At 36.2% G+C, this 19,130-nt stretch overlaps 1 protein-coding gene across 5 annotated transcripts in view; it reads right to left on the reverse strand.

The window, feature by feature from the left end:
• The window catches only part of CCDC15 (coiled-coil domain containing 15), a 68,747-nt gene that overhangs the window by 42,496 nt on the left and 7,121 nt on the right, over positions 1-19,130 (reverse strand). For 4 of the 5 annotated variants that reach the window (XM_019710459.2, XM_074321363.1, XM_019710460.2 and 1 more), the window contains exons 2-5: positions 18,633-18,821; positions 16,515-16,664; positions 11,286-11,477; positions 3,154-3,267 (exon numbers count right to left, since the gene is read on the reverse strand). In XM_019710459.2, coding sequence (XP_019566018.2) covers positions 3,154-3,267; positions 11,286-11,477; positions 16,515-16,664; positions 18,633-18,800 — 624 coding nt within the window. In that variant the 5' untranslated portion in view covers positions 18,801-18,821. Of the gene's footprint in view, positions 1-3,153; positions 3,268-11,285; positions 11,478-16,514; positions 16,665-18,632; positions 18,822-19,107; positions 19,123-19,130 lie in introns of those variants that run through there. The other variant, XM_019710458.2, reaches the window with a different exon arrangement.

Below are 19,130 nucleotides of genomic sequence, written 5' to 3' on the forward strand. Positions count from 1 at the left end.
CAAATCTACAGAGACAGAAAGTAGATCAGTAGTTGCTTAGCATTGTGGGTAGAAACAGAGAGGGAATTGGGAGTGACAGCCAATGGATACAGGGTTTCTTTTACAGGGGAAGAAAATGCTTTAAATTAGATGATGGCGACAGTTGCACAACCCTAGAATACACTAAAAACCACTGAATTGTACACTTTAATGGGTAAATTTTGTGGTATGTGAATCCTATCTCAATAAAACTGTTTAAAAAATACTAGATCTTATCATCTTCACTGTGAAACCCATCATTTATTAGCTGTGGACCGTTGTAACAAGCCAGTATTTTCCCCCTTCTACTCTTTACATTTCCCTACCTGATTTTCCACAAATTTCTGGTAATATACAGTATTTAAAAGCCCTTGATAGAATTTAAAGGGTAATTCTCCTCTTATTTCTATATTTATCCTGATGAATGCTAGTTTCCTATAAAGTGCTTTCTGGGGGAAAAATCAATACAAATATAAATGGTCTAGAGAAATATGCTCATGACACAAAGTTGAGTTTTTGTGAAAGAGCTGGAGTGGTCTTAGCAGGCTATGGTAGTCTAATACAGAATAAAGGAAAACAAATAGTTCTATTTCAAATGTACGAACAAGTCACTCACAAACCAAACATATGGAGTGAAATAGGCTGGTAGGAGATATATTAACTTCATAAGTGACAATTTGCCCCTATTCTAGCTAGTAACAACTTTAAAAGGCTTATGATTTTTGTCTTGACGACCTGACAACAGGCAAGCAAGTATATCTTCTATTTCCCTGTTTCCCCGAAAATAAGACCTAGCCAGACAATCAGCTCTAATGCACCTTTTGGAGCAAAAATTAATAATAAGACCCAGTCTTGTATTATCTTATTTAAGACCCGGTCTTACATTATAGTAAAATAAGACCCGGTATTATATTATGTTATATTATATTATATTATATTATATTATATTATATTATATTATATTATATTATTATATTAGTCCCAGTCTTATAGTAAAATAAGACCAGGTCTTATATTAATTTTTGCTCCAAAAGACACATTAGAGCTGACTGTCCGGCTAGATTTTATTTTTGGGGAAACGGTTGTATCTCCAGATCTAGAAAAACAATAACCAGACAGCTTCTGATGTCAGTAAAAATAAGTCTAACAAGGAAATGAAACCAGAGTTCAACTGGGTTATAGATTGTTCTCCTTCCTTATTGGAAGATTCCCATTTCATTCAACCAAGGAGGTAGAAAACTGTTCAGATTTGAAGGAAAGACTACACACTTGACCTGATCTAAGTGATAAGAAAAAGTTCACTAATTTCTTAGATCCTTCTCAATTTTATGGAGATTTGTTTCCGATGTTATACCTGAAAAATACACATGCATTCTTTGGAAGCAAGCAGGCAGTCTGAATTCATCATCACACCATAGTCAATAATAATGTATTACACTTAAATGGCACCTTTGACATATAAAACTGGTTTATACAAGGATGTTATCTTAGACTTAATCCTCCTCCCTTCTACTAGATAATTGTTTTAGTTAGACTTATGAACAGTACTTTTTCTGGAAAAACGATTGAAAGGCCTGAAACGTTCCACACAAATATAAAATATCAATCTCTAGGATCTGATAACCCTTTTGCTTCTGGTTTCTTAGAATGTGTCCAATCGCCTCATTCTAACAGTACCCTGGAGTCAGTCTAATAGCCCAAATTATAGTATGGCCAAATCCAAGGTAGGTATAAAAATTATCAAGATACCAAGCCATTGAGGAGAACTTAGGTACAAAAGAAACTCTATCTTGAGTCACAACAAGACAATGCTAAAAAAAGGTAATCATACTGAATGCATCTAAGATGGAATGCCATATATAAACACACACCCATGCCCACTTGTATTTTTATATTTAACTATACATTTCTTAGTTATCACTGAAGAGAGAGACATTATAGTTTAGTATTCTACCAACTACAAACATACAAGACAAATATTTTAAACAATGTTATTTTACAAGTATAGTCTTAAGTACCCTTTTAAGTCTAATTCCACATTTGGATTCCCATTTTTGATTGCTGTGTTGAGATACTTCAGGAAAAAATACAAAAATATATGTAAAATCTAGGAAAATGTCAAAGAATATTAATTAGGAAGTGAAACTGAGAAAGAACTAAATAAGACAGAGTTGATGATGGCAAAAAAACAAATAGAGTAAAAAAGATTAATGGTTCATTTTTCTAGACGCCTATCAAAACTTGAAATTAATCCCAAAATTAAGTAAATACAGGAAAAGTACATGAGTTTAGCATCCAAATCTCTGAACACTGAAATAAGTAGGCACCAAAACAATGTTATTTTACAAGTACAGTCTTAAGTATCCTTTTAAGTCTAATTCCACATTTGGATTCCCATTTTTCAATTCCCACATTTCAATTCCCATTTTTAATTTTAAAAAATTAATCAAAAGAATTTCTTTATTTAAAAAAAAAACAATGGTATTGAGTTTTTCCTAATTACAAAGCAAAATACATACATTACAGAAAAATTTTAAAGTAAAGAAAGCCAACAGAAGACAATTTTATAAAAATCACTTGTAATAACACTACCCAGAAACAGTATTCTTTCCAGGCTTTTATCTATGCACATAGCATTCTCTCCCCATCTCTTTATTTTGCTTTATTTTTTTCATAGCACTTATCATTTGAAACTATATTCTGTATCTGTTTGCTTATTTATTATATGCTTCCCCACTAGGACAGGCGCTCCTTGAGGGATCTTTGTGTATATTTTCACCACTGTAAGTCCTGGTCCTAGACCAATGCCTGGCAATTATAGATGTTCCATAAATATTTGTTGAATTATTTTTTTTAATTGAGATTATAGTGTATATAATTTTGTACACTATTTTTTCCAATGAACTTTATATCACAGACACTTACCCTTGTCTTCAGATATTCTTTGAAAGCATACTTTTTTTTAGAGTGGCTATCTATGGATATATTATAATTTTTTAACCATTCCCTACTATTGAATATTTAAGGTTATTTCCAATTATTTTATAGTTCTAAATAATGCTGAGATTATAAATAAATCTTTACCTGTATTTTTTATCTCTATTTTAAAACATAATGTATTTGAAATTAATTTACCTCTTGGGTGGGAAAGCTTTTCCTTGTACCATCTGGAAACACTGATGTATTTTTTTTACTCACAATTTTAAAGGATGCCAGCCGATGACGTGCTTGTTTCATGGTTTGACTAAGCTGCCAAGCAAAGGGGAGGAAAAAGCAAAAAAAAAACAGGCTTAAGTTTTATGGGTTTAAAAAATTTTTTTTTTTTACTTTTAGGTATAAAAAACAATGTAACAGTTAGACATTTACACCCCTCACAAAGTGATAACTCACCCCAATCTCCTACCCCTCTGACATCGAATATAGTTGTTACAAATCCAGAGACCATATTCCTTATGTTGTATTCCACATCTCGTGACCATACACACACACACACACACACACACACACACACACACAGAGGGTGCCAAAAAAATGTATACACATTTTTAAAAAGGAAAAAGCTGTATTAAATTTATGCTGATGGTAACCACTTTGAGCACCTCTTGTAATTGTAGAAGTCAAATATGACTTGTATTCATCTTTCGTTATCGGTATATATTGAGTATTACAATTTTAATACAGTTTTTCCTTTCTTAAAATGTATATACATTTTTTGGTACCCTCTGTATATATTTAATTATAGCTGACATTCAATATTATTCAACTTCAGGGGCTGGCCCGGTGGCTCAGGTGGTTAGAGCTCCATGCTCCTAACTCCGAACACTGCCGTTCGATTCCCACATGGGCCAGTGGGCTCTCAACCACAGGGTTGCCAGTTCAATTCCTCGAGTCCCGCAAGGGATGGTGGGCTCTGCCCCCTGCAACTAAGATTGAACACGGCACCTTGAGCTGAGCTGCCTCCTGAATGGCTCAGTTGGTTGGAGCGCGGGCTCTCAACCACAAGGTTGCCAGTTCGATTCCTCGACTCCCGCAAGGGATGGTGGGCTGTGCCCCCTGCAACTAGAAAACGGCAACTGGACCTGGAGTTGAGCTGTGCCCTCCACAACTAAGATTGAAAGGACAACAACTTGACTTGGAAAAAAAGCCTGGAAGTACACACTGCTCCCAAATAAAGTCCTGTTCCCCTTCCCCAATAAAAAAAAATATATGTATTATTCAACTTCAGCTTCAGTTGGACAGCGCAGTGGTCAGGCATCTACACAGTCTATGAAGTGATCCCCCTGATAAGTCCAGTGCCCATCTGGCACCTTACATAATCTTTACAGCATTGTTGATTATAATCCCCAAACTGTATTTCATATCCCCGTGGCTATATTGTGACCACTAATTTGTACTTTATAATCCCTTCACCTTCTCCCCCATCCATTTAGCAACCACCAGTTGTTGTTTTTTCCCCTATATCTCTGAGTTTTTTTTGTTCGTTTATTCTGTTCTTTAGATTCCACATATAAGTGAGCAGGCTAGTCTTAATACCAAATTCACTAAAGTCTTCCAACAGGAAAATAGGACCCTATTATTAAAAAATGCCAGACCTAAGACAAGAGGATTATTTGCAAAGGAGACTGACTGTGATCTGCTGATAATGTTTTTACAACATTATTTTTATTATTCTAAGAGACCGCATTTCATAACTTGATTTTAAGTGCTGTTACTCAAATTGTTTTTAATAACGTATGCTTTATATTAAGTATGTACAGAAAAATATCAGAACTAAAAGTTTTAATTAATACACTTAGAAATTATTGAGCAGACACATTCCTTACCTTCTATCCATCTTCTCAATAAGGAATTATTTCTCCAACTGGTCCTTGTCTACCTAGTTACTTTTTATCACACTTGCTAGAAGACTATGCCTAATCCTCCTAAAGTCCTTTTTCCTGTTTACATGGACCCCTTTTTCACCCCTACATTTAAAGACTATAGCTATTTAAAGTCTTTTCTCAAATCTCCCTTCTACAAGGAAGCCCTCCTCGGTTAACTTAGACGCAAACACAAGCATTTAAACAGAACCAATGTTTCAAGTACTCTAACAGCTGATAATCAGTATTAAGAGGTTGACTTTGTGTTCATTCCTTATCTCTATGTTGATTTCTTTTTCAGAGAAACACAGCCTACTTTATATTCCACAAATCTGTACAGAATGTTCCTTTAAGAAAAATACAGAAATGAACAAAGTACCATTTTTTAGGCTGAACACTACATCGTATGGAAGAAAATCATATCCTACACTACTCAGTGAAATTATGGCAAAGACAAGACCAGTTCTAACCCATCCAGTAAAAGTTTAACGATATCAACTCTCCCTTGAAGGGAAATCATGACTATGATTTACTGATATAAATAATACTTTATGATTTTTACTAATAGTGAGCTAGGGATAAAAACACTCTCACTACCAGCAGTTTCCTTACAGCATGTCAACTCTGTTTTGCCCTTGCTTCTAGAAGGTGTACACCTCTAGCCAGAGAAACCAGCTTGAAATATTACTGTTTATTCTACTAAGAGGAAGATTTCTAAATGTGATTAGCACAGAGTGGCTGTAGGGGTCAAGACAGAGTTAGTTACTCACAATGCAAAAAGAGGTATGTGCAGGTGAGGTTATGAAAAAATACCGAGCCATGAATATGCCTCCTACTCATTGCCAAGTATGATACATGTTACTGCCCTGCACAATATAACAGATTTAAATCAGGGAACATAATCGTCATTTCCCATCAAGCCCCAGCCTTTGTTATTAGAGTCACAGATTGATTAGTCCTATAAGCAGGATATTTCAACTGGCCCAGCAACTGGACTACACATTGTATCCATTCTTTTTCTCTGTCATTACCAAACCCTTCACCAAACCTCACCCAAAGGCCCTTTTTTTTTTTTTTTTCCCAAAGGCCCTTTTAATGACCTGCCATGAGGACTCTAGTGGGCTGAATAATGGCACCCAAAGATATCCAGTCCCAATCCCTGAAACTTTTAAATATCACTTTATCAGGAAAAGGGGACTTTGTAGATGTGATTAAGTTAAGGATGATGAGATGAGATGAGGATAATCCTGGATGATCCAGATAGGCCCTAAATGCCATCACAAATATCTAAGAGATAGAGGAATATTTGACATACAGAAGAAGTGAAGGTGATGTGAAGACAGAGGCAAAGGCTCATTGGTGTGTCCACAGCAAAGGAATGCCAGCAAACATCAAAAGTTTGACGAGTCAAGGAAGAAATTTCCCCCTAGAATCTGTGGAAAGAGCACAGCCCTGCTGACGTCTTGATTTTGGCTCAGTGACACTGATTGTGGACTTCCAGCCTTTAGAACTGCGAGAATAAATTTCTGTCATTTGAAGCCACCAACTTTTAGGTAACTTCTTACAGCAGCCACAGGAAACTAATAATACAAGGACCAAAGTCAATGTTAATAAGCATTAAACAAAAACATAGAAAATAGGGGGACGTTACAAATCAAAATATGTAAAATGAATAGGTATGTAAGTACACATTTCTCTTATTGCAAGATAATGGTGATCACTCAATATATCTGTGAGTGTATATATATAAATTTGTATGGGTGTATATATACATATATTTACACAAGTAAGCTTAAACATACATATGCATGTGTACATATGTTGTATGTGTGTGACTACTCAAAACTAAAATTTGACCAAAGTCTTTTGTATATTGAAAGCTGAGGCACAGTTTTCATTCTTTTGTGGCCACTGTTATTAACAAAGACTGACACTGAATCTCTAACCAAGACTTAAAAACTCCCTGATAGAAATGAGTTATTCATAATTATGTAGGAAACCTAGCAAATGTTAACTATCAATAAGCAAAAGGATTTCTGACTGATGAAATAAAAATTTACTATATAAACAAATTTGGAGACAAATCTTAAAATTGAAAGCAAACAATGATCACATATTAAAACAAAATATGAAACTTCAAATATAAAGGATAAAATTTGACAAATATACAGATATCTACTATGGCACTGTTCCCATTCATGGCTCATATTTTCTTCAGTTTTTTAATTTATTCGTGTAATTTTTTTAGACAATTAGGGATTAGAAAGAAAGAACTTATATGTAACTGTATAAATGAAACAATGTAGCATATATGCAGGTCATGGGAAAAGAGTATAAATGAGATCTAACATTTATAGAATTTTACTTACTCCATTGCCATGCAAGCTTAATACCAATTTTAAATGTATGTTAATGCCATGAAAATCTACCCAAAGTCAAATTCTATTCAAGTACAATGTAGTTTATTTGCAAATAATGACATACTGATCTTTAAATGTGTATGACTTTTCAATGGCCACAAAAATAGTATACAATTAAAACTCAACTCACATGAGCCCCTAATTATAGTCCATGAACCCCAATGCAATACATCAATTGCATTAACTTTCTTTTATCATTAAGTCAGCATACCAAGCTATAGGGTGGCCAGTAACCTAGATCTCATGCAAAAAGGCAGGCTGGGCCAATAAAGATTCCTTATCTTACACAATGAACTAGGAAGTGATCAGAGAAAAGTCAGAGATGGGAACTGGACTTAAAAGGTCCTAAGCTGGAGAAAAGAAGCTAAAGAAGCTTCAAGTATTCCAAAGTTTCGGAGCTGTGATGATGAGAATACCAGTTGGTAATAAAAAAAAATATCAGTGAAGAAGAGAGAAGCAGGGCAACCAACTCTTCCGGTTTGCCAGGAACTGTCCCAGGTTTAGCACTGCAAGTCTCATGTCCTGGGAAACCCCTCAATCTCAGGCAAACGGGGAAAGCTGGTCACCCTATGAGAACAAGTGAATCAGTCAAGTTAATGATCAAATACTAGGGTGAAGATCAAAGATCCCATGCTGCTGGGATCACTGGAGCTACCTCAGATCCAGAAAAACTCTCTATCTGCTGACTCCTTAAGGAAATTAGGATACAACTATGTATGAGTTTGTGACTCTCCCTTTATTACCCCATGTATATTCTTAAAATACACCTTCTCCTTGTCTGGGTTAGCCTGAATTCTTGCAGCCAAAAGAGCCTAACTGAAACACTGGTTTTTTTCCATGAGAGATTGTAGAAAACTTAGCAGGTTATTTCACATCACTTAACTACCAAAATTAATTGTTATTTCCCACTTTGAAAAACCTGGAAAACTTGCATTCATATAAAGAGAGAAAAAAAATAAAAAACAAGATAATACAAGATTCAGTGAGAAACAAATAAAAAGCTGGGATATACCACGGTAGAAAGAAATAGTGGTGAACTTTACAGTCCATAGATAAATAAAAAGTTGTTATATTGTGAGAATGAAATAATGCTCAGTTGTTCTTCAATTCTCCACCAAAATGAAGATATCAAAGGATACCACAGGCACTCAATCCTTAGAGATAAATATCAGTACTAACAAAAAGCAGGGGGCTGGGCTAGTTCTATTTTATGAGAACACTTGAAATTTCTTCCAGTCCTTTGATTCTGGTTCCTAACTTTAGGTGCTCAATCTTATCTGATCTTAGAACAAGCAGGCATTAGAAATGTAGAAACCCAAAAAGAGAAAAATGATAGCTATAATCAAATACTTGAAATGTTTTAGAGATCACCATGGTATTTTATTCTCTATTATTTGTAAGCACAAAACGAGGCCCAATGGAGGAAAGTTATAGGGAGGGAGATTCTCACTCAATATATTGAATAAATACTTGTTATAATTTCAAGTCTTCTAAAAATGAAATAAATAGTCTAAAAAGTAGTGAGTTGCTTAACAGTGGCAGTGTTCTAGCAGAAACGTTATAAAAAGAATTCCTTAGAGAAAGGGTAGGCTAGATAATGTCTTTTCTAACATTTAACTTAAAATATAAATAAATTCAAAGACACTGGAAACTTCGAACATATATAGAAGTAGACAAAATACAATAATGAACACCCACATACATATAGACCAGCTTGAATATATCAACTCCTAGCCAATCTTGCTTTATCCATAACCCCCTACTTCACCTCATCCTTAAATTATTTAAAAGTATAGCCCAGATCATTTCATCCTGAAATATTTCAATATGTCTGGTGAACTTTTAAAACCCTTCCAAACCCAAGATTCTATGTTTCTATCACTCCAAGACAGAAGAAAATTGAAAAATCCACTAACATTCAGAAAGTGAACTATGTTCACCATGTACTCAACCAGTTGTAGATAAACTGAGGGAATGAGGGCTTCAACAGTGTCATTGTCTAGTTCTTAGCGACATCTAGTGGATAAAAATTGCAACACAAATGGTAAGCTCACAAAGCCATCTATTGTCATGGTATTGTATGGGCAAAAGTTTATAGGCTTAAAGTATTATAGTTTAAGTCACTGAACATTCTTCAATAGTTCCTCTTCTTTTAAGAAAAAAACAGGGTATAAAAACTTTTTAAATTTTTGTAACATTTAAGGCTTTCCATAACCTGATTTCCTCCTACGTACCTATCTAACTTCATTTTCTGTTATTCTCCTCTATAAACTAAGAGTTGGAAAGGTCCCATCACTAATTCCCAAACTTACCTAGCTCATTCCATATTCTAGACTTTTAAATGTTCCTCCTATGTCAAAGTTCTCTTGAATCTACCAATCCAATTCAGCTTACCAATTCAAAATATACAACTCAATTCCATCTCTCCCAGGAATTCTTTCCCAACTATTTCCTCGGAATTTAAAATTTTTTGAACTCCCACAGCACAACTTTATCACCAAATATAGCAAATATCTCTAGATTAATCTCTGCTACATTGCAGTTCTATTTGCTTTGTATCTGTCCTGGTAAATATAAACCCATGGGGCCCCATTTCACATTTCATTAGCCCTACAATGTTTAACAAACACAGTATATTCAAATGTCTATCCACCGATGTGTTCTATTTATGCATTATGCAGATGAAGTAAAATCCTCAATACCATGGGATTTATAGCTACAAACGCCATAAAGGTAAGGACTGCACCCATTTCAGTCAATGTCCTATCCCTTGTACTTTATGCAGTGCCTGCTTCATTAAACATTTGCTCAACAAATTGTTCATTATCAAGAAAACAAATATGATTATAAAAATAATGATTACAAAGCAAACAATAACAAGATTAAGTCATAGTCTGGGACAAAGGAAAAAATTTTTAAGTTTTTCAATATAACATGTGCTTGTAAAGCTTTCCCTATTTATATTATTATGCTGTTACACCATCAGATTTGCTTCATACTTATGACCAAGCATGTTAGCAGTTACACAACTTTTATTTTCACATAATCATCATTTCCTACATTTTTCTCTCCTCTCGCTATCCCTAGGAATACATTTTGAAGTGATAAGATTCCCAAAGCAGAGCTGAAGAATGGTATCAATTGGACAAAAGCTCAGGCACACTATAGGGATGGTTGACTGGATGGCATCAAGTGATTCGAGCAGATGAATCTACTCATGGTGGTTAATTTTTAAATGTCAGGTATACAAAATGAATCATTAAATAAAAGTTACATTTTTAAAAAATATCTGAATATGTTAATTTAGATTTTACCATATTATTACTTGACCTATAGATCTATTTATTGTGCTAATCAGATAAAAGGACAGAAAAAAAATAGAAAATGAAATGCCCCAGTATGTATTAACCCTTTTTGTAAGAGGTTTGGAATCACTTCTGTTCCTATGCTACAAAGTTGAGAGTAACTTATCTATAACACAATTCCAGTATAACTGGGAAAAATCTATGTTCTTTGACCCAAAGCTCTTTCTAGTAATTATTATTGTTGTTGTTTTTAACTTTTACTTATTTTAAGTGTGCCTTTCCAGGACCCATCAGCTCCAAGTCAAGTAGTTGTTTCAATCTAGTTGTGGAGGGCGCAGCTCACAGTGGCCCACGTGGGGATTGAACCAGCAACCTTGTTGTTAAGAGCACCGCGCTTTAACCAACTGAGCTAACCCGCCGCCCCTCTAATAAGTTTTGAACTCTAACACTTTGGCACCTTACTTTAAACGACTCTAAAATGTCTTACCAAAAATAAATACAAATTTAAAATACATGCATATAAATAAACATCATCTTACTATTCCCCACTTTACAAAGGTAAGAAAACAAGGTGATAAAAAAGTAAAGTTGAATGTGATACCTCCTAATCTCTACTTCATATCCTAGGTATGTCACACATCTAAAAAGTTCACAGACATAAAATAAAATGAATATGTACTTACAGCCTGGGCTTGTTGTTGGAATGATTGATTCTGATTCTCTCTATCTTCAATTCCATCCCCAAGCATCTGGGAAGGCAGTGACCTAGCACTTCCAATAGCAGCATTCAAATTGTTTGGAAAAACACTTGTTCTTTTGGGAGTTAAATGTGCTGGATCTGAAGATTGCATGGCTATAGCGCCTTCTTTTTCTGCCTTCACAAAGGAAAAAAGAGTGAGATGATTCTAGTGAGATTCCACTCCAATCACATAATACCTATAAGCAGCCCCAAAAATTTAAAATTGGGGTTGGGGGGAAGTAGGGGAAAGCTTTAGCTGGCAAAAATACCCAACATTTACCGGGCACCTACTATGTGCTAATAATTTACATTATCTCATCTAATTCTCACAATAATCTTATGAGACAAGTATCATACCCTCATTTTATAGGTGAAAAAACTGTCCAGAAAAGTAATTAGCCCAAGGTTACATAGCTAGTAAAATAGCAACAGCCCGGTTAGCATCATGGCTGGGTGAGAAGACCCCTTGGTATCTCCCACTAAATTTACAACTCAAACATCTATAATCCAACAAAGATTCCTCTGCTCAACACACAAACACCTGAGAGATCCAGGCATCAGTACATCTGAAGGTGGGAGTATTAGAACATGTAGGGGAGGTAGGACAAAGGGAAGGACAGGGGTGTGGGGGAGGACTCAATACAGGAAAGACGGCACCTGCCTGCCTGCTGTACAGGAGGACCCCACACAGGGAAAATGGCAACTGTCCTCCAGCCCTCGCCACAAAGCCACACATATCAGTCTCCCCGTCACCCCTGTCCCTGTATGCCTCCAACACCCTCAAGCCACTGTCCCTCCGCTGGAGCCCAGGCACAAATACTTGGATTGGCTGCCCTGAGATAAAGGAGGTATGACATTTTGAAAAGAAGTATGGATTTTTCAGGGGAAATGGGATTCACTGAGATTACTGAAGTACTGCGAGTAACTCCACTTCCAGAAAAAAGGAGCATCCTTTACAGTTTCCATCAATCAAGATCAATGGGATGAAATGAAAAAAAGAAATATACCTCTTACCAACCCAGTACATGAGAAATATCAGGGATAATCTCATTAGATAGTCAATAGACTTTTCTTTAATTGTATCTGAAGTTTTTAGGAGACCTAAATTTTTAGAAGGTTAGAAGCTATAATGTCTTTAAATACTATTTAAGCTATTCTACCCACATGGTGTTAAAAATTGTGAGTTTTCAATAACAGTAAAGGAAATGAGTTCTCTCTAAAAAAAAGGAAAAAGGGAAGGACAGGGAACGGGTTCACAGACACAGTTCTATAGCCGCAGTAGCCCCAGCTAACGTAGTAGTGGTAGAGTTGAGTGCAGCCCCCACAATATGGTGGGTGGAAGTTAAGAGGGGCAGAAGCAGCACCAGCGCCCAAGAATCTGGCTCCCTATACTCCCCAGACCCCCACTGCAGCGAAATCCAGAAGCAGCAGCAGAAATGTGTTTAACAGCACAGCGGTGCCAGTGAACATTAGGAATAAAGAGGCAGCACTGGGGCTCAAGAATCCAGCTCCCTCTTACCTGTCACATCCCTCCCCACCCCACGGTAATGGTGGCCCAAGACCAAGGCAACCGAGAAACAGCAGGGTCACCCACCAACCCACATAGATAAAACAAAAACTTGCACTATAGCACCATCTACTTGGAAACAAAAGAAACACTTCCAATTAGCAACCACTGAATTGTTAAAATCAAAACAGGAAACAAAAAGTCCACTATTTTAAATGCAAAGGCAGAGAAAGAATCCATCAAGTATCATCAAGGTAAGAAGGTAGCTCAGAAAGAGAATGAAAAGTCTCTAATCTCAAAGACATGAAAGACTGTGATTTAAATGACAGAGAATGCAAGATTGCAATTATAAAAATACTCAATGAGATATAAGAGAACTCAGAAAGGTAATTCAATGAGCCCAGGGATAAAATTAACAAAAGGAGTACTTTACCAAACAACCAAACAGAAATTCTGGAGCTGAAGAACTCAATAAATGAGATGAAGAATGCATTAGAAAGCACTGGAAATAGAGCAGACCAGATGGAAGAGAGAATCAGCAAGCTTTAAGATAGAAGTCTAGAAATCATTTAGGTGGAAGAAGAGAACTAAGAGTTTAAAAAAAAAAAGTGAAAGAACTCTATGAGAACTATCTGACACCATTAGAAAGAGCAACAAAGGGTATTCCAGGAGAAGAGAGGGAGAAGAGAACAGAAAGCATATTCAAAGAAATAATTGATGAGAACTTCTCAAACCTAGGGAAGGAATTAGACATTCAAGTACAAGAAGTTAACAGAACACTTAATTATTTCAACGCAAAAAGAACCTTCTCTAAGACACATCCTATTAAAATTGTCGAAAGTTAATGATAAAAAAAGAATTGTCAAGGCAGCCAAGAAAAAAAAAAAAGACAGTAACCTACAAAGGAAAGTCCATCAGATTTCTCAGTAGAAACCTTAAAGGCCAGGTGAGAGTGGAATGATGTATTAAAAATACTGAAAGAGATAAACCACCCGCCAAGAATAATATATCCAGCAAAGTTATCTTTTAGATATGAAGAAGAAATATAGGCTTTCCCAGACAAACAAAACTGAGGGAATTTGTCACTTTGAGACCTGCATTACAGATTAAGAGGAGCTCTTCCAGCTGAAACAAAAAAGACAAAAGTATTCAACATTTTGAGACAGACAGAAGGAAGAAATTCCAATGCTATTTCAGGAAAGGTATTAAACAATTATAGCATAAAGATAAAAATGGGGGAAAGCATTAAAAATAACTATAGCTACTGCAATTTGGTAATGAATACACAACATAAAAAAATAATTTGTGGGCCAGCCCAGTGGCTCAGGCAGTTGGAGCTCCATGCTCCTGAACCCAAAGGCTGCCGGTTTGATTCCCACATGGGCCAGTGGGCTCTCAACCACAAGGTTGCCGGTTCAATTCCTCGACTCCCCCAAGGGATGGTGGGCTCTGCCCCCTGCAACTAAGATTGAACACGGCACCTTGAGCTGAGCTGCCGCTCAGCTCCCGGATGGCTCAGTTGGTTGGAGCGCATCCTCTCAACCACAAGGTTGCTGGTTCAACTCCCACAAGGGATGGTGGGCTGTGCCCCCTGCAACTAATAACGGTAACTGGACCTGGAGCTGAGCTGGCCCTCCACAACTAAGATTCAAAGGACAACAACTTGACTTGGAAAAAGTCCTGGAAGTACACACTGGTCCCCAATAAAGTCCCATTCCCCTTCCCCAATAAAAAAATAAAATAAAAAACTGGCTATATAAGTCCTCATATATCAATAATCACCCAAAATGGATTGAACTCACCAATCAAAAGTAAATGGATTGAACTCACCAATCAAAAGGCACAGAGTAGCTGGATGGATTAAAAACCAAGAACTGACTACATGCTTGCATCAGGAGCAAAGACAAACATAGGCTCAAAGTGAAGGGATAAAAGATGATACTCCAAGCAAATCGTATCCAGAGAAGAGCAGGTATAGTCGTACTCACATCAGACAAAATAGATTTCAAGACAAAAAAGGTAATAAGAGACAAAGATCGACATTTTTTAATGATAAAGCAAAATATCTATCAAAAAGACATACATTTATTAATATATATGCACCCAACCTAGAAGCACCAAAATATATAAAGCAATTACCAATACATCAAAAGGGAGAAACTGACAAAAATACAATTATAGTATAGAATCTAAACACCCCATTGAGCAATACATAAATCATCCAAACATAAAAGTCAATGAGGAAAGACCCCAAATAGCCAAAGCAATCCTGAGGAAAAAACAACAAAGCTGGAGGTATCATACACCCCAACTTCAAACTATATTACAAAGCTATAGTAATCAAAACAACATGTACTGGCAAAAAACAGACACAGACCAATGGAACAGAATTGAGAATCCCAAAATAAACTCACATATACACGGGCAACTAATTTATGACAAAGGAGCCAAGAATATACCACATAGAAAGGAGAGTCTCTCCAATAGATGGTGTTGGGAAAACTGAACAGCCGTATGCAAAAGAACGAAACTAGACCACTGTCTTACACCATACACAAAAATTAACTCAAAATTGATTAAAGACTTGAATGTAAGACCTGAAAGAATAAAATACATAGAAGAAAATATAGGCACTAAGCTTCTGGACATTGGTCTCAGAGATGTTTTTGTGAATTTGGTTCACACCTATTAGATTGGCTATTATTAAAACGACAAGAAATAACAAGTGTTACAGAAGACGTGGAGAAAAGGGAACCCTAATATACTGTTGGTGGGAATGTAAATTGGTGCAGCCACTATGGAAAACAGTATGGAGGTTCCTTAAAAAATTAAGACTAGAATTACCATATGACCCAGAAATTCCTCTTCTGGGTATTTACCTGAAAAATATGAAAACACTAATTTATAAAGATGGATATACCCCTATGATTATTGCAGCATTATTTACAATAGCCAAGACATGGAAACAACCTAAGTGTCCATCAGTGGATGAATGGATAAAGAATATGTGGTAGATATAAACAATGGAATACTACTTAGCCATTAAAAAAAAAGAAATATTGCCATTTTCAGAAACATGGATGCATCTTGAGGGTAGTATGGTAAGTGAAATAAGTCAGATGGAAAAAGACAAAAACCATATGATTTCACTCATGTGTAGAATGTCAAGCAAAAAAGTAACAAATGGACTAACAAAACAAACTCATAAATAACAGACAACAGAACGGTGGTTACCAAGAGGGAAAGGGCGAAAATGAGTAAAGAGGGTCAAATATATGGTAACAGAAGGAAACTAGATTTTGGGTGGTGAGCATGCAATAGAGAATACAGGTAATGAATTACAATGTACACCAGAAATTTATACATTATTAACCAATGTTACCTCAATAAATTTAATTTTTTTAAATAGCATAAGCCTGAATTCAAACCCAAATCTGAATCCCAAATTCTGACATTGTTTTTAACTAGTGAAAGCAAAAAAATTAGTCAGAACAACACAGGAATAAAACATGGTTTCTCGATATACAAATCTACTGCCCTCACCAGCAAATCAAATTATACAAAGCATGGAATCCAAAGAAAGTGATACTATTACAGCCTAATGTTTATCTCATAACACACAGACACTTTCTATTCACTCCTTACTCCGTCTCACTTTGAACTTACTGCTTCGTAAGACTTTTGGAGTTGTTGCTTTTTTCTCAGCCTAATTTGTTGATTTACTCGATGTTTGACTTGTCTCTGAAAATGCTTCAAAGCTTCTTGTTTTTTTCTCAGCTGCTCCTTTAGTTCTTCTTCAATCATATATGCTGAAGTCTTTAAAGATGAAAGATAGAAAATGAATTTAAATGTCAGCAGTTTTGCCCAGTAGGGCTCAAGTAATCCCCCCAAAATAGTTCAGTTCTATAATCCAAAATTCCCAGGAGAGTAAGGAAATCACAGGAGTTCAGAAATGATGATCTAGCACATAGCTAGTGAGTATCAAGAACTTAAAGCAAATCACAAACTAAAAATTGGAATTTGTGAGTACTCAACTCAAATCTTAATTTGTCATTGAACTGAGAACAAATGGCATCTTCACTAATTTTTAATGAACCAATTCAAATCTATCTTATGTTACACATTTTCTAAAATGGGTTAAACAACCCAAATACACCAGATTGTTCACCACTCACCAAATATGTCCTTCATACTCAGAATTACACATCATTTTTAACTCAGTGGGCCTTTCCTGTTATCTCCATCTAGTAAAGGCCTACTCAGTCTTCAAGACCATCTAAAACTCACCTCCTAGTTAGTGCCCTTCACAATCCTTTCTTCCTCTGAGCTCGCTTATGCTACAGTACCTCAGATTAACATTAACTGAGTACAGTATTCCTTGATTCCTCCATTAGATTATGAACTAATGTATTCAATTCTCCTTTGTTTCCTCTATAGTGTATAACACAGAGCCTTAAATATAAAGGTACTCAATAGTTATGTAATGGTCTATTTCAAAACATATTCTAAACAACTTGCAACATTTTATCCCATTTGAGTCCCTGATCAGTATTCACCGAGTTGTACCATTCTTCTTGAAATACCATCATCTTAGCACTTAATCATGTACTACCCAAACTCTTAAAATCCTTTCCGGAAATAGGCAGAGGAGGAATAAATGAATGAATATGTGCATACATATATGCAAACATAAATGAGTGAATATACAACATTGCATTGCTATTTAACATTTACTTTAAACACATCTCATTTCTTCTCTGAGATCAGGACAACTAAGTAAATGTACCTCATACTTTCACTAAGTAAATGTACCTCATACTTTTACCTCATGTTCAGCACCCTGTCTGTACATTCAGTAGACCTTCACGCATTTTGCGCATTCCATAAATATTTACCGAATGCCCATGTTTATTAGGCACTAAGATAAAGGTGGAGATGTGATGGTAAGACTTTTTCCCCCTGTGCTCTAGGAGCTCATACTCCATCAGAAAAACTAGATATGTAAACAACTTACCATGAATATAATGTGGTAAGTGCCACAATAAAATTTGAACAAATAGCTCATTGGAACAGGTTGGTGAAAGACTATAAAAAAAAATCTTTCAAAATTGTCCTCGAGTTTATTAGTATGTTTGAGTGTTATCATGTAAACAGGCACACATGTAAACTTTGCCAAAGTTTTCTTTCAGCTGAAATGTTCCTCCCTATCATCTATACTTATATCATAAACATTCTTCAAGCACCAATACAAGCTATATTTCCTCATTCATTCATTCAACAAATATCCTGAAGACCTATTATACACTAGGGCAGGAATGACCAGGACATAAAGATCTGTCATAGAATTTATAGTTAAACTTTCTCAGAATCCCAATCAGAATTCATCTCTTTTTCCTTTATTCTCTTACTCTATTTTGCCTGAATCTCCTTTACCCAACTTATCAAAAACTTTAAGCATTCCATTAATGTTACATGAAATGTGGCCAACTGTCATCCTGACTACACCGCAGAATGTCTGGAAGGTACAGACAGAGCCTATTTCTTGTGCATAGCAAGCAATCAAGCATTTGTGAAGTAAACTGAAATATATACATATATACATATGTAAGTTTTGGCAAATACGTATGTGTTTGTTCCAAAATCCTTAATGAGAGAATATATCTACTTATGACAGAACAGAAATTGCAGCTCCAGACTGTTCTCTTTATCTAAGCACCAGAGAAGGCTAATTTCAAAAAAAGATGGGGTAGGAACCCCCCCATTTTGGTTCAATCTGACACTCACATACGCTGGTATTTCCGAACTATGTGGTGAGGCAGGTTCCACCCATGCCCCAACTGGGACTATAGCCTGGTTCCTCTCAGCCAGCACTGCCAACACGTCCTTGCTCTTCAGGGGGTTTAATGCCAGGGGCAACTTTGTGGTATTTCGAGACTTCTTGATGGGGGCCATGCTTCCTGGCACCTGTGCCTCCTGGTTAGGAGAAAGGAAAAGCTTACAATCTTCAAACGACCGCGTTAAAAGCTGAACCTCCTAACACATGAGCCGCAGTCCCCTGAAAAGGAGAGAAGGCTTGGAGGAGGCAGTGGCCTTCCAGGGCGCGGAAGAACGAGGATTCTGGAGGAAAGGGAAAGAGAAAAGCATGGAAGAGAAGTGGGAAGAAATAAAGAGGGAAGAAAAGGCTTAAAGACTGCCTTCTGGAAGGAACGGATGGGAAGGGAGAGACAAAAGGATCTGATTGACAGTACGAGGACTGTACCCAGTGGTGACACAGCGAGGTGG

The sequence above is a fragment of the Rhinolophus sinicus genome, linkage group LG16 (genome assembly GCF_036562045.2).
Source record: "Rhinolophus sinicus isolate RSC01 linkage group LG16, ASM3656204v1, whole genome shotgun sequence".
In the NCBI taxonomy this organism is placed as follows: domain Eukaryota; kingdom Metazoa; phylum Chordata; class Mammalia; order Chiroptera; family Rhinolophidae; genus Rhinolophus; species Rhinolophus sinicus.